Source organism: Panthera tigris, chromosome B4, assembly GCF_018350195.1.
Source record: "Panthera tigris isolate Pti1 chromosome B4, P.tigris_Pti1_mat1.1, whole genome shotgun sequence".
NCBI lineage: Eukaryota > Metazoa > Chordata > Mammalia > Carnivora > Felidae > Panthera > Panthera tigris.
In genome coordinates this window covers 83,095,396-83,118,454 of record NC_056666.1, presented here as the reverse complement: position 1 = coordinate 83,118,454, position 23,059 = coordinate 83,095,396, and the positions used below count along the sequence as shown (strand labels likewise).

At 48.7% G+C, this 23,059-nt stretch overlaps 2 protein-coding genes across 6 annotated transcripts in view; both read right to left on the bottom strand.

Moving 5' to 3' along the window:
- Positions 1–549: 549 nt before the first annotated feature.
- On the bottom strand, positions 550–11,233 carry PIP4K2C (phosphatidylinositol-5-phosphate 4-kinase type 2 gamma). 3 transcript variants are annotated; one of them, XM_042992621.1, is made up of 11 exons: positions 10,925–11,180; positions 8,266–8,363; positions 7,466–7,562; positions 6,954–7,097; positions 4,530–4,676; positions 4,300–4,338; positions 3,591–3,704; positions 2,952–3,219; positions 2,634–2,737; positions 2,326–2,448; positions 550–938 (listed from the first exon to the last, which is right to left on the bottom strand). In XM_042992621.1, the coding sequence occupies exons 1-10, from the start codon at positions 11,096–11,098 to the stop codon at positions 2,368–2,370; spliced, it is 1,266 nt and encodes a 421-aa protein (XP_042848555.1). In that variant the 5' UTR covers positions 11,099–11,180; the 3' UTR covers positions 550–938; positions 2,326–2,367. The 3 variants fall into 3 exon arrangements, with proteins under 3 accessions (XP_042848555.1, XP_042848556.1, XP_007075077.2); XM_042992622.1 differs by lacking the exons at positions 550–938; positions 10,925–11,180 and adding an exon at positions 11,187–11,233 and having other exon boundaries at positions 946–2,448; XM_007075015.2 differs by lacking the exon at positions 550–938 and having other exon boundaries at positions 946–2,448.
- Positions 11,234–16,618: 5,385 nt separating this feature from the next.
- Positions 16,619–23,059, bottom strand: part of KIF5A (kinesin family member 5A) — a 29,414-nt gene continuing 22,973 nt past the window's right edge. For 2 of the 3 annotated variants that reach the window (XM_007074981.3, XM_042992618.1), the window contains exons 22-29: positions 22,958–23,029; positions 22,770–22,874; positions 19,761–19,977; positions 19,344–19,497; positions 18,962–19,044; positions 18,534–18,561; positions 17,948–18,062; positions 16,619–16,891 (exon numbers count right to left, since the gene is read on the bottom strand). In XM_007074981.3, coding sequence (XP_007075043.1) covers positions 17,984–18,062; positions 18,534–18,561; positions 18,962–19,044; positions 19,344–19,497; positions 19,761–19,977; positions 22,770–22,874; positions 22,958–23,029 — 738 coding nt within the window. In that variant the 3' untranslated portion in view covers positions 16,619–16,891; positions 17,948–17,983. The other variant, XM_042992619.1, reaches the window with a different exon arrangement.

Below are 23,059 nucleotides of genomic sequence, written 5' to 3'. Positions count from 1 at the left end.
TGCTCGATCTCCCAGACTGGCAACAACCTCTGTTTATCCACCCCTTTCTTCACTCCCCCTCTGGGCTGGAGGGTTGGTCACTTTTTTCTTTCCCAGGACCCTGCTGTCCTCTTCCTGCTCTGCAGAGAGGATATCTTTCCCAGGAAGCCTGGGGGACACCCAGTGCCTTCTTTTAGCTCCTTCATGCGTGCTTTGAGAGGTTCACTCACCTTTACAGGAATGGGTGTGTGATCAAGCCCAGAACCCTGGGGGAAGAGGGGCAGTCACATCATCTGTTCTCCCTGCCCCAACCCATAGCTGAACTCCCACAAAGCTGGAGAGTAAGTTTTTCATTCCCATGCACACCCCTCACAACCTTTTAAGTTCACAGCTAGCTATCTAGAAAGCCACATTCTTAGTTAGGAGCCTAACACCTTAAAGATCAATTCTTCATCTGGTCTCCACACCCCTAAGCACAGTGTTCCTCAGGAAAGTGGGGGAGGGGAGGCATGCCTGTGAAGGAATATGGCTTCAATAAGTTACTTCCTATACAATGACAGCAATGGGAGTAAATACACAAGATCTTTTTTATTAATTAATAAAACAAAAAAGATGAAAAACAGAAGCAACAAATGAAGACCATACTGCTCATGATACATCAGCCACATGGTCAGAAAACCAATTTCTAAAGAGCAACAGCTGCTGGTGTCACGGAGTTTTATTGCATTCAACAGGGGAAAGGTAGACGGTTGGAATGAGAGAGATCATCAGGCCCCTGACGGGAGATATTATAGGGGCTCTAATCTTTAGCCGTGGACTCCTCTTGTTACTTCCTCTGGAGAAGATGGAGGAGAGAAAGGAAGTGTCTTTAATGACTGCATGACTTCTTGTGAGATCAGTCCAGCTAGATACAGAGCAAAGAATCTTTGCATCCCCACAGGCCAGTCGCTGGTGCCCATCTTTATGTTAAAAAAAAAAAAAAAAGGGTAGAAGCTGTAAGGGGGATGGAGGGTAGCAAGAATGGCTGCCTTAGCCCCAGAGGCATTAGGGGGAGGGGAGGCCACTATCTGGTTCATCAGGGTCCTCTACATTCTGAGACTATCACATGTCATTTCGACTCTTTGGAGGAGGCCGGGTGATTGAGTTATGGCTCTGACTCCTCTCTGGGGGTGGAGAGTGAAGATGACAAAGAAGGCCATCTGTCCCCTGGGAGACACAGTAGCGGTATGGGATGAGAAAGAAAGGAACAGAGTGACAAATCCAACTGGAAAAAGGGTTTGAGAAGGGGCTGGGAAGGAAATGTTAGGCGCACACCTCCAAGGACTCAAACTCTCCAGGGCCCAGGGGCCGATGAGAATGGAGGCCCCCCACACTGGAGACCTTCATCCTCTTGAAATGACCAGGGTTGACCCGGGTACAGATATTCCCCCCTGCTGGGAATAAAACCTCAGGGATGGCTAGACATGAAGAAAGGAAATCTAGCACTGGGAATGAACCTTATACCCTGGCCCATCACCCCAGCCTCCAGAACTGCCCACACCCCCACTGAAGGGTTCCAGCCCCAGGAGGCATGGGAGGTCCTGGTGAAGAGCAGCAACAAACATCTTCACCCAGACTTGAACACTTTGGTCATCTCTGGGCTCTTGTGCCCAAAGTACTGGGGTGGGGGGCAGAAGTGGGGTGAAGGAAGAGGTTGGAGAGCAGTCAATTCTTGACAAAGACCTCCAGTTCCCCACATAATCGCGACTCCTCCTGGATCCCACCTCTGTGAGGTGCCAGCCGGCTCGCCACTCTCCACCCCATGTGTGTGTAAGATGGGCCACATCCCATCACATATGTGCATGCCAGCACCCACAACTGTAGTATCTTGAAAGTCCTCCTTCCCAGGGCCTCCTGGGAAGGAGGCATGCCACAGTGAGTTCTATAAAGTTATCAGCAAAACTCAGACACTCTTAGTGTATCCCATGCAGCAAAGTGCATCCGGAGTAGCTTCTTGAGCCAGGTCCATCTGTCCAGTCAGGTCCTGAAGATGGCAGAGAACCCCCTTCCCCCATCACCTCCTATGTTATAGAAACAACAGGACATGTACAAAGATCAAGGCACTTGGGAGTGAGTCAACATTAACACTCTCATGAAGCAAGCAGACTTGTTGGGGGGGAGAGAGAGAAGGAAGAAAACTAGACGGGGAGATAGGACAATGTATTTCTGAGGGCCAGGAAGAGCCTACTCAACAAGATGGAGTTATCTGAATGGAAGAAGCCTGTAGCTAGTATTTAACAAAGGAGGAAGAGAAGAAACAGTGGTCAACATTCCACAATTCCCCTAAGCCTCTCACAACCCTGCCACCTTGAACATAAAGCAGCAGTCAGCATGGAGTCAGGCAGTCTCTTAGGCAAAGATGTTGGTAATAAAATCCAGGAATCTCTTAGCATACTGCTCAGGATGCACAGTGGAGATCTCTGCCCCAGCCTGTGACAGGAGATAGGGAACACGGTGTCAGGCCACCCTGACACCTCTCCCCACTGCCTACCCTCCGTTCCACTCCACACCACTTCCATCCCCAACCCTTTGTCCTTTTGCCACCCCACTGCTCCAGCACAAAAGGCTCCCTGTTCCCAAACAGTCAAGACAGGAAGGCTTTGGGGAACCCTCACCCCATGTTTGACGGTTTTGGCCGCATGAGCTGCTTTCTTCTTGGCATCATATTGTGTCAGGATGTCAATGAGGCCCATAAAATACACCTCCTTCTGGGGGGCCCCTGGGGAAAGAAACCAGCAATGAAGAGCATGTGTTGTCCCAATTCTCTCTCCCAAAGAAGCAATCAGATCTGTTTTGAAAAGCTAAGCAGCCTTTCCACCCACCACCCTGGTCTCTGTTCTACAAGGCCAAGCCCTCCACCCCCCCACCCCACTCCCCCCCCCCCCCCCCCCCCCCCCGCCCCCCACCCTTAATATTCCCAGAACCTTTCTCACCCTCAGCACTCCGGATGGCGTAGACATCAATGAAGGACTCAAACTCTCCAGGGCCCAGGGGCCGATGAGAATGGATGTAGCCGCCAATACCCTCAGGGGAGGTGCCATAGGAGCCCACGAGCGCAGGTGGTCCCATCAGGCCACAGTCCCCATCCCCCTCTGACTCCTCCTCCCGCACAGGTCCCTCCTCCTCTGGGTCCGAGCCCCGAATGATGTCATGGATGCCCAGCAGAAGGCTGTAGTCCATGATCTTCAGCTGCACTAGGAACTGAGACCCCACTGAAAAGTCAGATACCTCAGATCTCCTTCCCCACTCCCACATACCACCCTTATACCTCCACTCCTGAGCTTCTGAGGCCCTCTTGGTGGAAGGAAGGATGCAGATTGAGGGAGTATATCATTGCCCTTTAGTACATAAATGTCCTGGTATCTGAGGTCATCCTTTTAACTGATTCCAGCCACCCCATCCACGGGTCACCTCCAGGAGTTTTTCATGTCTCAAACCCAACTCCCCTACATGCAGAGAACCCAAAGAATAAAAGGAAGGGGAGCAGTTCCCTCAGATTGTGAATGGGAGAAACAACCGCCCTGTGGGGAGCTAAAGGAAGCAGCTACTTCCCAAAGCACCCCAATCATCACCTCCACGTCTCTCTTTAGCTTCTCTAGAAATACTTTCTTCTCCTCTTCACCAATATAAACTTTCTGGTTCTTGTTGAGAAAATCCATATCCTTAAGGGTGGGCAATTCTTTAACCTGAAAATAAGTAAAGGGACACCTTGGGAATATATCCCTCTCCCCAAGGTCTCAGAGAACCATGCTCTACCTGGGGCTCTACATCTAACTCAGTGGCTTTGAGGGGAGAGAGATCTTACAGCCCCTCTCTGACTCCACACTGCAATGCTGCCCCAGAGGCTGTTCTCAGCTCTAGTGGCTTCTCCAGACTCAGTCACTGCAGCGGTACCCCAAATCACATCCCATTACCTTTTGCTTATGGCTTTCAGTCAAGACCCCTCATGCTGACTTTTCTTTTTTCTTCTTAAGCAAAAATAGCTGCTTGATACAAAGAACCCGGAGTGGGGGGTAGAGGGTAAGCATTTTACTCTTAAAGTCTGTCATCTTCATCCATCCCCAAACCTTCCACAGGAAATAACCTATGCCAGTGAGAAAGCACCTTTTTCCACTGCGCATTCCAAACATTTAATCCCTGGATCAGCACAGGTTTACATCTCTCTTCTTTTTGGCGGTTTAAGATAAGAATAAGTAGCTGACGATCCCTACCTCTATCCTAAAGAGATCCCTTTATCTGCCCTCCCTCATCCCTCACCCTATCATCTAATATTAGTATCACCTTTTCCTTATCGCTGGCTTCTCGGGACACTAGGGAGCCCTGTGGAGAGACCCAAAGATCAAGTCAGCAGAAGTGGCTAAAAGAATAGTCAGGATCCAGCTCCTAAGACAAGTACTCAAACCCACAGTCTTCTTTCCTTTGAAACGAACCATCGAAGTGCCCTCCCAGGCCCTTCCCCATTCTCAGGCTATCAGGAGCCTCTCCCTCAGCCCTAGCTATACTCTTCTTACCTTGAGGTCATACTTCCTGTGCACAGGAAGACGGTGGCTAAACATGTTGCGCATCACAAGCATGTAGCTGTCTTCGCTGTCCACGCTGACTCGGTACATCCCCAGGAACTGGGGCAGCAGTGTGTTGCCATGGCACTTCACGATGTACTGGGGTAGAAGGGAGGAAGGAATGGGGAGAAGCTGAGCAGTAAATGCATAAACAGCCCAGGGACGGGAGTTCAAATACCACCGTTCCAGGGTAGGGCAGACAACTTCAAGTAGCAAGATTACGAGGCCAAAAGTGGTGGGGACTGTTACAGAGGCCTGCGGTTATCCACGCTGCTCGGGGCTCCTCGTCTCCTCTGATGTAGTCCATCTGTAGAATGTCTCTTAATCTGACAGTGCCTTCTCTCATTTCCTCTTCATCACTCTTTGAGATGAGGAAGGTAAGAATGATCCTTATTTTAGACCCTCTTTAAGTACAAGGGGTCACAGAACCAGGATTAGAAATGACATCTGCTTACCAATGAAGTGATTTTACCTAGATTAACATTTCCTGGTGGGCTAGATTCCTGTAGTAAAAATGTTTGCATGGTGGCCTCTTTCAGGGCTAGCCATCTCTCAGTATTGCTGCCTACTTCTCTTCAGAGCCAGCCTTCTCGGAAAAGTAGTCCGCAATCAACCTACTTCCTCTCGTTTACACCTCAAACCAGTAAAATCAGATCATACCCTCGGTTTTCCTCTGAAATCTCTCTACTCCTCCCTTCTTCAGATCCCTCAGTTGCCAAATCCAACAGGGATTCTAGTCATTGTATTTCAAGTAGGTGGCACCGGATCCCACTGACCAGTCTCTCGCCAGAACTCTCTTCACCCTGAGCCCCACTCTGCCACTCTTCCAATTCTCCTCCTGTCTCTCCTCGAATCCCACACAGAACAAAGCAGGGCATCCGGAGATTCAGAGTCTCCTTCATGGGCTCCTCTCTCTACTTGCTCCTCAAGGTTCTATCCTCAGCCTTCTTTTCAGGTCTTCTCCACACATTTCCCCATCAATAACCTCATCCATATTTACGGCTTTCATTACCATCTACTCACCTGTAACTCTCAAATCTACACTTCTACTTTCCCGAACTCCACTCCCCAACCACTTACGGGACATCTATATCTGGAAGAACTGTAGAAACCCTGCATTCGACACATCTAAATCAAAGCTGTCTTCTCCCCAAAACCGGTTTCTTTTTCTGCTTCCCAACTGTTAATGAGTGGACACCCAGTCATCCCTAACCAGGAATCTGGAGGCACCTCTGCCTGAATTCCCATGAGTTTCTCACAGGTCTTCCTCTGTGTGTCCACTGCCATCCCTCCTCCAGCCTTTGTCATTCCTCACCTAGACTGTTATCGTTACCTCCTACTTGGCATCTTCACTCAAGGTATTCTTTTCTCTAACCCATTCTTGAAAATGCACTCACAGGGCTATTTCTAAACAACATACCTGTCTCAGAGCTCTGTGCCTTTACGTGTTTTCCTCTGCCTCGAATGCTTTCTTCCACCTTTCCCGTGAGTCCATTCTAGTCTTCCAAGACTCAACTTCTATGCTATTCCCTCTAAAAATCTCTCCCTGAACCTCCCAGTGCAGCTCTTTCCCCAGGTAAGTTGGGATGCTCTTCCTCTGCACTCCCACAGCATTCTCTACGTACCTCTACTCCTGCACACATCTTGCTGTGTGCTAATGCTCATTTCCTACTCTCTGCCGTTAGACCAAGAGAGACTCCAGGGTCTCTTCCTCATTCACTTCTTTCTCTACTGCCTAATGTAGGGCCTAGTAAGAATAGACATCCAGTGTTTGTTGAATAAACCAAACATTTTTCGAGTCTTTCATTTATTCCTTGCTCGTTGACTTTGGGGATATATTTCTTCGGTAGGAAGATATTCAGTGTTTTTATCACCAAAATATTCCAGAAACTCCACATTCCAAGTTAATCTAATCAGACAGAATAGCCTCCCTAATCCCACTTAGGACTGGATGTGATCATGGCTTCTCTCCTCCAGTTTATCCCCAATTGTGTGCTTATCCTGATTTTCTCTTCAAAACCGCATTTATTCCTGACAGTATATTTGGCATTAACACTTCACCTAATTCTGGCTTAGTCTACAGTTTATACTTTGCTGTATGTGTGCCCTTTACATATCAATCCACAGTGCTTTTCGATTATAAATGCCAAAGGAGAAGGAACACGTCTAACTTCTCCTATTTAGAAAAGAACACAACGAGGTATTCAGAGGCTTTTTATGAAATTCCTCCTTTTCAAATACATGATGTCAAGTGCTTCTTGGGAAGCAAAATACGTTGCAGGGAGGAGAAGGGATAGGAAGTCTCCCAATGTGCTCGAGCAGCCGAACTATGAATAGAGAGGAAGGGGAAAGGATGAAGCTGGAAAGAGGCCTGACCTGGTGGTAGTTGGAGAGGTTGCTATGCATGTCAGCAATGTCCTCACTGGATACTTCTTTGATGACCAGAGTTCGATCATAGGAGATAAGGAAGCGACCATCACTGCCTTCACTTTCACTTGGGGGACTTCGGGTAAGGGATACCTGGGGACACAAACAGGCCAGAGGCTCTTTTCCTCTTTGCATGGAGATGCAAGTCATAGGATAATGGTCAAGTGAATGTGCCTGAAAGTGGATAAAACCCTTGCATAAAAGGTTGAGCTGGGGATCTTAATCTGATGACCCTACTATGGAGTGAATGATAGTGAAAGCAAAATTTTTAATGTGGCCACATTTTCCCCCAAGGAAAGGGTAAGTGGCTTTCATCAGATTTTTGAGATGCCTGTGACCACAAATAGGTAAAGAATCAGACTTGTCAAGGCTCTCATATCTCCAAACATGACCGGCCCAAGGAGTTCCCCATTTGTTAGGGAGAAATGACTCCCCTCACCCGAAAACCCGAGTAATCTCACCAAGTAATCTTGGTCATCAATGCCAAATCGATCACGGAGGTTCCTGAAGACCTGGGGGCAATACTCCTTGAACTTGAAATGACTAGGCAGATTTTCCCTGAAATAAGGGTTTTCAAGGCAAGAAAACAAAGTTAACAATGTTACATTTATACAGGGCTTGACAGTTTACAGAGCACCTTCATACACATTACCTTATTTGAGTCTCATAAAACTCTTGTGAAGTCCTTTAAAGGGGTATATTTTTTCCTTTATTTTATTCCCTATATTTAAAGGGGTATTTTATAGAAGGAGAGTCTGTAGCACAGGGTGGTTGAGGGGCCTGCTTCAAACACATGGCTGGTAAGCAGCTTAAACAAACCAGGATCTAATGCCCAGCCAAACAGTAGTGTTTCCCAAATCTCATGCAAGTTTGAGACATCCTAAAATTGGCAATAGGTGCCACAGTTTTGAATGGCATCTTTTGATACCGGGAGCACTTAGGAGACTCAGATATTTCTTTCAAGCAGTCTCTATCAGAAGGCTAATGGTAAGGGCATCCAAATATATTTACTCTATGGTATCACCAGGTCAGATGAAAAACAAACTAGTATAAATATTCCAGCGTTCTCTACACTGGTAGTCATTACAATGGTTTCTTTGCACGATACTGAATTTCTGCACTGCGAAGGAGGTTAGAACATAGAATTTGTAAGTTGCCTTCCACATCTAAAACCTTCAACTCATGGCATCTTAACTCTTAAACTTACATAATACTCTCTTCTGGGAAGGCTGACGTGAGAAGACCAAGGATCTCCACATACCTGTGGAAAAGGTGATTGTTGACCTTGATCTTGGAGCTAGCCTTAAAGTCATCTGGCAGCAGCATCACTGGGGGAGGCACCTGGCTGAGCTCATTGATCTGATAAGCCAAAACAAGAATAGGGATCCAGTGAGTAGGGGTACAGAGAGCTACTTCTACACTGTGTCTGGGCAAGAGTCACAAATGGGCAACTCAAACCTCATTCCTTTAAAAACACTGGTTATGCAACTACTTGTCAGAGGTGAGAGAATGCGTTGACCTCTTCTGCTGCCCAGCAAGGACTGCAGTGAGCAACCCCCACACACAGCCCCTCACACTCCACCCCCGTGGAACTTCATGCTCACAGCAGTCATTTTATATTAGGCAAACCCTGTAAGCAGCTCAGGACTATTTTTAAAGCTGTGAGAAGTTCTAAAGAAAAAAAAAATACCCTCAGCAGACTCAAGACAAACAGTTCCATGCTCCATTAAAAACAAAACAAAAGGCATTCCTTAAAGTACACAAGAGTGTTAATGGGACTCCGGGGAGTCAACAGCAACAAGAATGAGATGTCCACATCCTGCAGGAGGCATCTCCTTACAAACAGGACCAGTCCTTCCAGACCACCCTGACCCAGGTCTCTCTAGTAGGTCCCCACCTGCCTGGGTGTAAGGTAAAGAAGAGCAGCTGATTCTAGAGGGAATGCAGGTGGGCGGAAGATAAGAGTTCATTAAGGTATCTGTTCCTAAAGTCAAGCCAACCCACGGCCCAAAGGAGGCGAGCAACACATGCCCTCCCTGGCCCCCAGAGCCAACCATCTGCTAATTTTGGGTGGAAAGGGAGTTCCTGTACTAAGAAATCCCAAGGAGATGTGTTTTCCCCCCAGCGTTGCCATGGTACTGCTCACCCACCTTTAATAGTGCACTTATCATATGACTCTAATGGCTAGTTTATGTAAATTCCCCACCTAAATCATGAGCTTTTCAAGGGCAAGGACCAGCTGTAATTGTCTGCATCTCTCGGGTGCCTTGCTAGCATAATGTTTGGCACAAGGGGTCCTGAAGTGTTTATTAAGTGAATAAATGAATGCCTTGCCTAACTTTACTTGATCATTCAACACAGGTTATGAAGTGCAGTCTAACCTAAATCCCACAGATTTCAGTGAAACTGTGCTCCTCTCGTTCTCAGTAGAAAAGGAGGGCAGAACATATTCCTCCAGGGTGGGGAAAAAAAAGCCACTTGAGATTCCCAGCCTAAAATTCAGCTACAGTTCTTCATGCCCCTCCTCGCCACCTGCTGTTAAGCAGGCTGAATCATCACTAAGACATATGTTCAAGGAATTCTCCATTCTAGACACTTGAAGTAAATGTGTGTTGGCTGGAGGGTGGGGTGTTGGAGCTAAAGTATATATACCTGGGGAAGCTGAGGCAGGTCTCATGTAACACCCTCTGTCCTTAGCAAAGGAAAATCCTCCTCGTTAAGTTTCCCAAAGGGATGGATGGGTCACCCGGAAGGTACGTATGAGAGGCAGCCCTACCTCCATCTGCTTTGCCCATCCCAAGTGCCTTAGCCTGGATACTCTCTAATTAAAGATATTACCACCCAGGAGTTGGGAGCAGTCCACAGAACCACAAATGCAAAAGGGAGCTGGCAGACCCCCAACGACATTTTAAACCCCAAATTAAGGAGGGGACAAAAACTGTATTCTCTTCACCTCCTGCCATGACTGTAACAATTCAAGGAAATGCATTCATAAAATATTGCCTGTTACATTCAAAGTCACGGCATCCCTCCCACTCCAGATCTGAGGGAAAAGGGGCAACAGTTGTGCATCCTGCACCTGAGTAAAGAAAAAGAGATTCACTGGCCTCTTTGGCCTCCTCCTCATTCCCAGGTCATAGCCTCTACCTGTTTCTAAAGTTCACCATCATAGTGTCCCCAGGACCAGAGCTCCTCAGCCATCTGTTTGGTCAGAGATGTCCCCCAATTACACCAAACGCCATCACTCCAGCCAGCAACGGGGATGAAATTAAGACCAAAGAAATATACCATACATAAGTCCTAATGAGGCTGAGGGTGGGTAGCTTCTCTGAAATGTTGTACCTCTGGAAGGGAAAGGAAAGGACAAGTAGGATCAGAAAGTCCAGGAAAGCCTGGAACTTCCCTCAAAGCCAAGGTTCCAAAATCAAGGACAGCAGCTGGAAAGGAAAGCGAACGATCCCCCTCATCCAGCTACCTTCCCTGCTCCCCTTCCACACGCACACTCTCACCGGAGACCTCCCTACCACCAACCCTGAAAAGCCACTCCCCCTAATGTCCTTCCAGCTGATGCCGGGTCCGGGTCCGGGCCAGTCTCTGTGGCCTGGGGCTGAGGCTGGACCCGGCAGGAAGAAGGGAGAAAGTTGGATTTCAGGTGGAGAAGGCGGAACTAGGGTGGTGGAATGTAGGGCGGAGGGGAACCAAAAGCCTACATTTCAAAAACCAACCAACCAAGCAACAACGTCTAAAACAAGATACGCCAGGGAACACCTGAGGTTTGGTGGGCAGGGACCAGGACAGCCGCGGGGAAAAGTGGCAGCGCGAGGGGCTCCGCAGGCGGGAGCGTGGAAACAGGGACGCCCGGAGGAGCACGAGCAGCTGGGTTTGGACGGGGATCATGGGGGGCTAATGCCAGGTCTCACCGAGTGGGCTACGCCCCACAGGAACACGCCCACCAGCGGGTCGGCCGCCCGGAACACCTTCACCTTCTGCTGCACGAAATGCTTCTTCTTGGTTTTGGAGGCGAAGCCGAAACCCGGGCCCGGGGCCGCTGTCGCCGCCGATACGGTAGCCGGCGGGACAGAGGACGACGCCATAGTCTCCCTCTCCGGAGGGTGCACCCGACTGAGTGGAAAACCCGAGCCGGCGGCGAAGCAGGCTCCCGACCCCGGAAGCGGTGCTCACCTGGGCCGCCGTCACGTGACCGGAGGCTGCCCCGCAGGCGCGCAGCAGGGCGGTGCGGGACTGGCTCCGCCCCCTGGCGCCAGCCCGGCCCCAACGTCCGCGCGGTGGGTGGGTTCACCTGGCGCTGGGGGCGGGCGCTCGGAAGCCGTGTTCCCTGCGGGCGGTGGGCTGTCCGCCAGGCCCGGACCTGCCACCGAGGCGATGGGGACGCGACCTGGGCAGGCCTGATTCACTCCAGGGAAGGAGTGGGTGGGGCTCGGTTGCTGCAAAGTCGCCGCCTGCCGATTTTGCCCAGTTTCTAGGAGTAACCTCCCTCCCCAAAGCGCTGCTTTACGAAGTAGGAGATTCCTTAAGTGGTTTCGATGGATTAAATGTGCTTTCACAAGGACCACTCAAGCATCATTCTGGAGGATGACTGGAGGAGTGTTCTAAAAGTCTAGACAGAAGATGGCGAACTAAAACAGTGGCTGTTGGGATGGAAACGAGGGAATGGCATGTAAAGGCATATAGTTTGAGGGGTGCGTGGTTCAGTTGGTTACGCCGTCTGACTTTGTCTCGGGTCATGATCTCACAACCCCCTTTGTGGGTTCGTGTCCCACATCAGGCTCTGCACCGACAGTGAGGAGACTGCTTGGGATTCTCTCTCCCTTTCTCTCTGTCCCTACCCCACTCATGCATTCTCTCTCAAAAATAAATAAATAAAGGTATGGTATAGTTTGAGGGGCGCCTGGGCGGCTCAGTCAGTTGAGCATGGGACTCTTGATTTCTGCTCAAGTCATGATCTCAGTTTGGGGGATTGAGCCCCACTTCAGGCTTGGTGCTCAGAGCACTGACAGCATGGAGCCTGCTTGGGATACTCTCTCCCACTCTCTCTGTCTCTCTCTCTCTCTTTCAAGATAAATAAATATTTTTTAAAAAGATACAGTTTGGGACGCCTGGATGGCTCAGTTGGTTAAGCGTCCAACTTCGGCTCAGGTCATGATCTCACAGTTTGTGGGTTCGAGCCCCGTGTCGGGCTCTGTGCTGACAGCTCAAAGCCTGGAGCCTGCTTCCGATTCTGTGTCTCCCTCTCTCTCTGCCCCTCCCCTGCTCATGCTCTGTCTCTCTCTGCCTCAAAAATAAATAAAACATTTAAAAATTAAAAAAAAAAAGATACAGTTTGATGTCAATTTGAAAAATTCTGAGTGGATGTGGGGCTTGAGGAAAAGGGAGACCTTGAGCATGAATCCCAGACTGACCTGGTGGTGGTGACCTGAAAGGGGGCAGTTTGGTGACAAGTTCAGTTTGGAGTGTGTTTGAGGTACCTGAGGGCAATTGAACATATGAGCCCAGGGCTCAGCAGAATAGCCTGGGCTGGGGATACAGATTGAGTAATTGAGAACCTATGGGTGTGGAGGACATCTCCCAGAGAAAGCATGGTATAGACCAGCATTTAAGAGAGAAAGCATGGTATAGACCAGCATTTAAGAGAGAAAGCATGGTATAGACCAGCATTTAAGAGAGAAAGCGTGGTACAGACCAGCATTTAAGATGCCAGTGGCAGAAGACTAATAAGACTAAATGAAAGGAGCCAGGAGAGCAGGGTCACAGAAACCAGAGAGTAGAGTTTCCAAAAGGAAGGAGTCAAGAGTTGTGTCACATGTCATGGAGGGGTGAAGCAGACAAGGATGGAGAAGTGCCCATTGTATTTGGCAACCAGTGACCTTTGAGAAGCTGTGTCAGCAGAACAAGAGCCAGTTCAAGGTGAGCTGAGGAATGAATGGGAGGCAAAGAAGTGGGGAGGGGAAGCTTGAGACTTTGTCAGGAAATCTGGCTGTAAGAAAACAAGATGGGGAGTCATGTATGGAGAAACACAGTAAAAGAACACTTTCGGGGCGCCTGGCTGGCTCAGTCAATAGAGCATGTGACTCTTGATCTCAGCATTATGAGTTTTTGGACCCCACATTGGGCGCTGGGCATAGAGAGTACTTTAAAAAAATAAAAGAAACACACTTTTCAGGGAGACCTTACAAGAAGTGAAGAAATCACAAAGAAGATGCAAACCGCCCATCTGCATCACTTTTAGGTATTGTATATATTGGGTCTATGTAAGTATCTCAAAAATGAAGGATATAGAAGAGATTTGCTTTAGTCCAGAGAAGATTTATCACTTGTTAGATGCTCAACAGACTGAGCCACCCAGGCACCACTTGTTAGAAGGAAGAAAGGAAAGGATTAGTGCAGATATAAGTATGTGTGTAGGTATGGAGAGGAGATGAAGAATTTCATGCTCAGTTGCCTTAATTGTTGCCTAAGAGAGGAGGTGAGAAAGGATGGTGAGGAGTTTTAACCACCTGCTCTGGGAGGCAGGGGAGGAAACCGAGTAGGGATACACAGAAGTGGTAAGCAACACCCAAGGGCCAGTTTGCTTCCTAGGCTTTCAGTTGCCCCGGTGTTTTGGTCTTGCAGTTTTCTCCACTCATCTCAGAAGCTCCGAGGCGGGGCGCCTGGGTGGCTCAGTTGGTTAAGCGTCCGACTTCAGCTCAGGTCACGATCTCGCGGTCCGCGAGTTCGAGCCCCGCATCGGGCCCTGGGCTGATGGCTCAGAGCCTGGAGCCTGCTTCCGATTCTGTGTCTCTCTCTCTCTGCCCCTCCCCCGTTCATGCTGTGTCTCTCTCTGTCTCAAAAATAAATAAACGTTAAAAAAAAAATTAAAAAAAAAAAAAAAAAAAAGAAGCTCCGAGGCATGAGCAGAGAGGACATGTAGGGGTAAGCTCTAAAATGGAAGTAGGGGACACCTGAGTGGCTCAGTCGGTAGAGCACGTGCCTCTTGATCTCTGGGTTGTGAGTTCAAGCCCTATGTTGGGTGTAGCGCTTACTTTATGAATGAATGAATGACTGAGAGAGAGACAGAGAGAATGAGCCAGGGAGGGGCAGAGAGAGAAGGGAACAGACGATCTGTAGCAGGCTCCGCACACTGACAGCAGCAAGCCCAATGTGGGGCTTGAACTCATGAACCGTGAGATCATGACCTGAGCCAAATTCAGATGCTCAACAGACTGAGCCACCCAGGCACCACTGGAGAGGGACAGAATTGATACTGGGACTGAGGTGATGGTCTGTGGGAAAAAATGAAGAGAATGGGATACTATTTTTTGTTAAAAATTATAAACAACCTAGATCGGCGTCCATCAGTACCGGAATGGTTGAATAAATTATAGAATACGTTTTTGAAAAATTATATCTATATTTTAACGAGGCAAATCTACATATGATGACACGAAGAGGTCTCCAGAATATGTTGTCAAGTGGGAAAAAAAAAATGTGTGTAAATCTATGGAGAAACATCTGGAAGGATATCCACCACACTGTCAAATGCCATTACAAGCAAGTAAGAGAGTGAGACTGGGGAGGGATAAAGATTTACAACACCACAGAGTCATCGTTGAATTTATTTTATTTTCAAGGTATCTATGTACATCAAGTAAATACACACTGGGGTTTGTGCGGTTTGGTTTGTCTTCCACGCTGGCATGCAACATTTTGGCAGATGTGAGTGGGCAGGCCAGGTGCCCCTTTGTGGTGACCCTAGCTCTCCGAAAGGGATGCTGTGGTGGTGGGAAGGGGTGGGGGATGTAGAGTGAAGCTTCTGGTGAAGGCCTTGTGTGTGTGTTCTTATTTATGTAAGTGAATTATATTTCCCTTACATCTCTCTCCTCATCTGCCCTACACCTTCACAGTTTCTTAAGTGTTTTAAAAGAATCATTTGGTGGCAAGATTAAATAAAGCCCAAGTGATTCTGAGGTGCCCTGTTGGCAAATCTTAGCTCAAGTCTACAGGGGCATAGGTATCTTCCTTCTTCTCCCATTGGGACTTTCCCTCTTTGCTCTAGGTTATGGGCTTGGGGCAGGGGAGGCAGATTGGAACCCCTTTCCTTCAGAGCAGTGGTTTTCAAACTACTTTACAGAACCCTCAGGTTCTAAACTCTTAGGACTATTCAAGAGCTTCTCCACCAAGGAAGCATTTTCCACCAAATAAAGAAAATGGAAACTGCCCAGATCTGCATCACTTTTAGTTATTTTTTATATCGGGGTTCCATAAAAGAGTTGTTTTGAAAAATGTTTGAATATCACTGCTTTGGATTTATTCTACACCCTTCTGCTATATTTTTCCCTGCATGTCTCCCTAATTGCTAAAAAGGGGCCCAACAGGTAACAGAGGAAGGAACTTCTTCCCTTGAAGGAGTCACAGGCCGATACAACCTATATTTGCCAGCTGGTACTCACACCAAGCTTTCTTTCCTGACTTCAAAACTAGGTGATGGTTGCCTGCTGGGGGATCCTGTTCTTCCACCGTACGTAAGACTGGGTATTTGGACATCAGGCTTTGTTTCTTGATTTGGAGTGACTTATGACCTCCACTCTCCATCCCTGCAGTTACCTAGAAAACCACCCTAGCACCATGTGGAAGGACACTAAAATAACAGTCCTATCAATTACATGGGGTGGTGCTGGGGAAAGAGCACTCCCCTCTAACCACCCTCCCCCCAGTCTGCTCTGCCCCTTTCTTTAAAGTGCACTTAGTACCAGATGGGGACATATTATCAAAGGATTTGTGTCAAGAGAAATTTTTTGACATATCATGGGGTAAAGGGAGGCTCTAGCCTGAAAGGAAAGCATCTTGAGATAGATATTTTGTCAATGAACTGGAAGGTCCCAAACCAAAAGGTGGAGATGGGAAGAACATGCAGCCCAATATGGGACAGAGAAAAGAATCCAGCTCCTCACTGTGGCAAAAAACACTTGGAATTTCCCAGTGTGTTCACCCCCCCAAACCCAAAGAAGCAATCATTGGCTATGCTTGCCTATAACTATCACCTGACAGATGAGCAACCATTTGATAGACTGTTGTGAAGAGTCTGCCTCCTCAAATTCTCAAAATATTTTAAGTTAACTCTAGGTTCTGTTCATGAGTTCTGGGGCAGAGAATATCAAAAGGAGTTTTGAGGAGAAAGGGAAATAGTCCCTTGAACAATCCATGTCCTCGGTCATCGGGACAGGGGGGTCAGGGGACAGGAAGAGGGAGGCCCAAGGTACACTTTGGAGGGTAGAGTTGCACACCCGGACTCCCTCGGTTCAGATGAGGGGTATATGAATAAAATTCTACATGTAATTTAGCAGTCCTTCCATTTTACCCTCCCCTGTGCTATATGTGAAAGAGGAGGGAGGAAGAGTCTATTTCTGTATCTTCTTATGATGCTAAGACATTCTTCTGCTTAAGGCTTTGTGTGCGTGTGTGTGTGTGCGTGTGTGAGTGTGTGTGTGTGAGTGAGAGAGAGAGAGAGAGAGAGAGAGAGAGAGAGAGAAGGATCACAGCCCTCTAGCTCCCATTTTTCCTTTTACCATCTCCGTGACTAACACCACTCAGTGTGAGAGACGCGTGTTTGAAAGAAGAAACATTCACCCTCCTCCCTATTACCCCAAATGAGGAGGGTATACTATGCTTAGAAATTGCTAAATACATCATTAGATACTTAGAGAGTAAGACAGAAGGGAGAGACATAGCAGCAGCTTTTGATATATAGATACAGAGTACAAAGAGATACAGAGTAAGAGTAGACATCAAACGGTACAGTCAAACAACAAGGGCTGGGGAGGGAGTTGTTAGTATCAGAGACCACAGGTTTGCAGCATGCTGAGAGAAGAGGCCTCAGTCCCTCTTAGAAACTGGGGAAGAAAGAGAAAGAGGTCGTGAGGAACCACCTTGTAGCCCAACCGCTCAACAGGAACAGAGTGGCATTTGTACAAATTTGATTGACAGTCTTCTTCCTTGAATACCAACAACCAGACACTATTCTCCCAGCCCCTGCTCCTCTACCCCAGACCTTCACCTTGCTTCCCCATTCCTACTTCTCTGCCCCTCGTGTCTTTCTGCCTGACTGTGTCCAGCTTACTATCCCGGAAAGCCCCTCGAGTGGGCTTGGCTTGGATGCAGCCCAGTAAGAGACTGACCATATCCTCTCGTTTCTGTGTTCTCCAAAGAGGGAAATAAAACAGACTCCTAGTGTCCAGTTCTGGGCCCTAGAGCAAGTGAGAAGCCTGGTGACACACAAGACCCAGGAAGGTGCCATCGCTGCTGGAAAAGAGGACTTGGGGACGGAGGCGGAAGAAGGGGGGCTCAGGGAGGGAGCACGGCTATTTTCCACCTCCACTGAGCAAGGTGGGAGGGGAGTGCTGACACTGCAGTATAGAGACAAAAAGTTAGCCTTCCTGGGGCATTTCCTGGAGCTTACTGGTAACATACACAGATACGAGGTGTATGGGACACAGGTGTAGGGATAAAGCAAACATCTCCTTTACTGGAGGTGTCTTAGTTCCGAAAATACCTATCCATCCAAAATTATTTCAGGGTGGAGGCAGAGAGAGGGTTGGGATGATCTCTCAAGTCTCCTTACAGCTACTACATTCCCTGACCTGGGCGTGACTCTAGATGGGCACCATCCCCGCTCACTCTTTTTGACATGTGGCAGCAGCCCCTAGTGGCAGCAACGCAGTACTGTGGTCATTACTCTAGCCAAAAGGAAAGCTTCAGGGAGATGGGGAGGTCAGTGTCCACAGCCCGTGGGCCAGCACCGAAGTAGCCCCTAGGAAGGGAAGGCAGGAGCTGAGGGACAACTACATATTAAAAGTTTTGAGACGATAAAAAAAGCAGGAGAAACGAAGAGGTTGAGGGCAAGACAGGAGGCACCCTGAGGCTGGTCAGAGAAAGCAGCCTGGAGCTACCTGAAAGTGCAGGTATGCGGCAGTCCGTGAGGGAGATTAGCTGGCTGCCGTCTCTTGGTGGAGAGGGAACAGCTTGGCCTGGTCCTCAGCCTCATAGCCGCATGGCAGGTCACTCCTGGAAGAAGAGACCCAGCACTGTCAGCTCCATGTAAAGGAAAACATTCCTGTCACTTTGCTCTCCTGGCATCCCTACGAGATAACAAAAGGCAGGGACTATTCAGGGTTTACAGGAATACAAGGAAAATCAAAGCTAGAGAGATGGAGCTGACTTGCGCAAGGTCACAGAGTTTCCAAAGGAAGCAGAGAAACCCAGGTCATCGGGTGGCCCTGGTACTTCCCCGGCCCCCATAATGGAGTGGGGGGGGGGAGCCGCGGATGGGATGGGGTGGGGGGGGGACATGCTCTCTGCCCCAAGAGGCAGGGGATGAGTAGATCTTCTGGAGAACATGGTGATGGCAAGAACGGTTCTCATTTCCTCCTCCTTTCCCCGAAGGCTCCAAGGAACCCCCAAGTAGGGCCCAAGCGAAACTGAACCATTTCTTCTGGTCCCACCTAGAGAGCCCAGGAGCAATGGGGACTGGTGTACCTGTTGTCATTGATATCTGTGGCATTTCCTGAAGAGATCATCATTGAGAACACAGGATTAGGAGAAGAAAAGAGACTGTTAGAAGAAGTTTCCCCAAACCCTCCCGCATCCTAACCCCTTAGAGAAAAAGGTAAGACTCTTTGGAATATAGCTGCCACCTGGGTTGCTATTCTCGACTACCCCAAGCTGCATGATTGTTTTATTTGAGAAAGGTCTCCCTGATCCCCCCTGAAGTAGAAGAGTAGCAGAAAGGCAAGAGAGGGTGAGGACAGGCACGGCAATGGGAAGAATCCGCCTCTAAGAATCCAAGACCCTGAAGTGATGGGCAGTGTTCAAGCTGTAGGCACAGGGTCACTTACTTCTCTTACTCTTTTCAACTTGCCCTGGGAATCCCAAAGGCCACTTGGTCACCCATCTTTTTCACTCACCATTGTCCATGTTGGCCTTCTGGTAGGAAGCCAAGGGACCTCCGGAAGACGTGGCCCCACTGCTGGTACAGGAGTTTGCAAAGCTGGATGGAGCAGAGGAGAGACACGCAGCCTCTGGTACCCGTCCTCCACTACTTGGAGGACCAGTAATCCCCTCAGTGATGGAGCCTCCCATCCCCGGAGAACAGAGGACAACTGCATGGCCACTGGCTGGGAAGGCAAGGCCCACCTTCTAACCATAGGTGTGAAATCGCGAAAGGGTCACAAATGGAGCTACTTAGGAAAAGAAGTAAGTGTCACCCAATAACGGACTCAATCTTATGCCTTATAGAGGGCCGAGAGCCTTGGGTTGGGACTGCAACCCACGCCAGTGGCCACTCACTACATGTCAGAGGTGGAGCTAGGTGCAGCCTGCAGGTACAAATTCTGGTAGTTCTGGAAGAGGCTGTTGGTGTAACTGATGCACTCAGGGCTCCGGGTGCCATAGGGGTTGGTGGGTGATGATGCTGGGTAGTGGCCGGGCCGGACAGGTTTGGCTGTGGTAAAGAAAAGAAAATGACCATGAGGAGGCCGTCACCCTGCAGCTGCCCTGGTCCCTAAAGTCATTTTGCTGGAGCTGAACAGAGGTGTTTATAAGATCATTCACTGTTACACGTTTGGGGGATGGTATGGGGAGGGGAGGTGATCCCGGGGTCGGGGTAGGGTAAAAAGCAACAATCTAGTTGCTCGATGCTTAGGAATCTGCTGATCTCCCCCAGTGGTAATCCCACCCTGTTGGCTGCCACCCACTTGCACTCACCAATCTGAGCAGAATGGCCCCGCTTGCCGGAGCTCTTATACCGAACGGCCTCCTTGATGCGGTCCACTTCTTGCTGGTACCGGCGCTTGTCCTTCATGGCGCCCTCCTTGGCCTCCTTCAGTGCACCCTCCAGGGCCTTAACTCTCTCAGCCGTAGCCCTAAGTCGTTTTTCCAGTTTAGGAAGCTCACAACGCAGATCTGCATTGTCACGTACCAGCTGTGGGGTGAGACCAAGGGAAGGGGCCAGAGGCAAAGCCAGGGACCCAAGAGAGCCAGCAGTGGAGTGTGGGAGTGCAGGGCAGGGAGAGAGAATACAGAAAAATCAAGTCAGAGAAGACGGAGACCGTGTAGTTTCCTCAAGTCCTTGTTCCCTTTACCTAACTGCTCTTCTGGCCACTTCTTTCCTTCTCCCTAAGCAAACAGTGGTCAGGCATTAAAAAGTTACATCATTTTCTGAACAGTGAAACATGCCAACTCCACTGTAGCCCAGAACTCTTGTTGACAGTGCCCTGTCCTCGTCTTTTCCTGGCCTAGATATCCGCCCCCTAATATCTCACAGCTTGTGCCAGACCAACAGCCCCAGGGCAACCATGGGGATGAGGCACCCTTCTCCCAGAGATGGCTTTGTAGGCATGCGGGGGGCGGGCCAGCAAGAGCATGGTAGCAGTCTGGAAGGTGGATATGGCATTGAGTGCAGGTTAGGTGCGGTGCAGAGCAGGAGCAGAAGCTGGAATACGGGAGCCCCACCTCACCCCCGACCCACACACATACGCACAGCACCCCATAGGAGGGAAAGAAAATGTTTGAGGTCTCACAAACATTTGTGCTCATTACCTTCACATACAAGGGGTTCCTGGGCTGCCCCCTCCCGCATTTAAATTAAGCTAGAGAGTGGTAGCAACCACTTGGCAGCCAGAAAAGACTTCCTGATCTTTTTATAGGGTTTCATACAATAACTGGGGGCCCTACAGACTGCCAGAGCCAGCCTTGGAAGATACTGGGTAAATGAGTATAGTGGGGACCTCGGGAGAAAGGGCAGAGCTGGGAACACTTCTGTGCCTCTTTCACTCTGGACAATTTCAAGATTATAAACAATGCTTTGCTGTGGGGATAGTTTGGCTTAATTAATAGTAGGGCTGCAGTCCTGCCCATTTAAGATTCTATTTATTCGCTGAGGAAGTTTCTGCATCTCTCTCATTTTCCTTTCTAGTCTCGTCTCTGCTGAAGTAGGACATTATGAGGAGTCCTCCATTCTACAGGTGAGTAGTTTTTGATCTTTGGGACTTAGAGCAGAGGCAGATGCTTCCATGAGGAAAAAGGACACAGCCTGTGTCCTGACACATGCTACAATGTGGATAAGCCTGGAGGACATTATGCTAAGGGTAACAAGCCAGTGACAAAGCACAAATCCTGTATGATTCCACTTATGGGAGGTACTGAAAGGGGACAAAATCATGGAGACAGAAAGAAGAATGATGATGGTGGCCAGGGCCTGGGAGGCAGGTGAAATGGGGAGTTACTGTTGTTAATAGGTATAGAGGTACAGTTTTGCAAGATGATAGTGGTGACGTTGCACAACAGTACGAATACAAATGCACTCAATACCACTGACCCTAAAGTAATTATGACGGTAAATTTTATGTGTGTTTTACCACAACAAAAACACTGGGGAAAAAATAAGCAATATGACATCCATTTGGACGGAGAAGGAAAGTGAACACAGAGAAATGAAAATAGGAAGGCGGAACTGATTACAAATGTTTCTTCCCTTGACTTTCAACTTTTCTGTAATGTTGTTACATTGTTATACTGCTTTATAATAAACAAAGGGGGGGGGGAAATGATAGTGTAGCCCTTTGCAGGTCCAAATAAAATACATAAACCTGCAGATTGTCACTGGGCCACAGTTCTGGGACTTTTCCTTTTATTATATTTGTGAAAAAAGAGAAGGTGTACCAAATATTTGCTAAATATGCTGGGCATTGCACTGAGAAATTTAAGCTCCGATTTAGTGAGAATATGAGTTTTGTTTTGTTTTTATTAATTTTGAGAGAGAGAGTGCAAGTCAGGAGGGGCAGAGGGGGGGGGGGGGACAGAGGATCTGAAGCAGGCTCTGCACTGACAGCACAGAGCCCGATGCGGGGCTGGAACTCACGAACTGTGAGATCATGACCTGAGCAGAAATCGGGTGCTTAACCGACGGAGCCACCCAGGCAGGTGCCCTGAGAACATGAGTTTAAATCCAATGTTAAGGTGGATTGAAAGAAGGGAATGAAGGATAGATTAGGGTTTATTTTATGAATCAGAAGAGCCAGTTGATACACTGCCACAACTGTCTTCAAGGCTCAGATATTTGGCACTAGGGAGGGTGCTCCTGCTCTGTCCTCGCCAAACATTTCCTGTCCTGACTCCTCTGGACTGCCCCTTCTGCCTCCCCACCCCATACCTTTGAAACCCAGTCATCCACCTAAGGAACCGCAGCAGCAAGGAGGGGGACAGAGAGGCAGCAACTTAATACACAGGAGTTTCAACCGGCCCCGATCAGGGGGTGGTTGGGCCATCTGGAGGACATCCTTTAATTACCCTGCATGCCTACCCCAGGCCTAGGCAGATGGAGTTCTCTCCATGAGAGAAAGCCCAACTTCCCCGACTTCTGTCTTGTCCCATCGTTTCCTGTCTCTGACCAGTATCCCTCATGTGGTGCCACAGCCCCATGCCTCTGAAACCTCTATCAGTTTCAACCTCTCCCTCCACATCCATAGGCCTGGGGAATTTCACTTTGAGCAGAGGCAGGCAGGGAGCTTTGAGAGGGGAGAACAGGCATGGAACAAAGAACAAGGGAAAAGTGGAACCAAATATGGATAAAGAAGGGATTTGGAGGAAAAGTCAAAGGGAAAAGTAAGGAAGACATGCAAGTAGGTTTTCCTAAATCCAAGGGGCCTCAGAGGACTTGGGTCTCCTCGGCACCTGGCCTCAAGAGTTCTCTTCACCCCTGCCCCCTTCGCTTACCTGTTTGTGAACCTTTGTAAGCTGTTCCAGGTTGTTCTCAAGAAAGGAAATCTTCTGCTTTTGGGAGTGAATCCCCCCACTGTCCTCGGGCTCCATTTCTGCACTCTGATTAAAGACGGAGGGGTTAGAGAAACTTGAGGACGGGAGGAAAATATGGGGGCTGTGAAAAATCCTAGGAAGGCACTCACTTTCTTGACTCGAGTCGTGACGTCTTGAACGAACAGTTTGCGAAGGTTGTGGAGGGTCTGGAGTTCCCGGGCCTGGAAAGAATGGTGAAAAATTGGGGATAG

Coding starts and splice junctions, on each gene's coding strand:
- PIP4K2C (XM_042992621.1), bottom strand. CDS start 11,098: ATGGCGTCGTCCTCTGTCCCGCCGGCTACCGTATCGGCGGCGACAGCG. Junction 7,563..8,265: donor AACAATCACCTTTTCCACAG/GTATGTGGAGAT, acceptor CCCTTATTTCAG/GGAAAATCTGCCTAGTCATT. Junction 4,339..4,529: donor ACAGGAAGTATGACCTCAAG/GTAAGAAGAGTA, acceptor GTCTCTCCACAG/GGCTCCCTAGTGTCCCGAGA.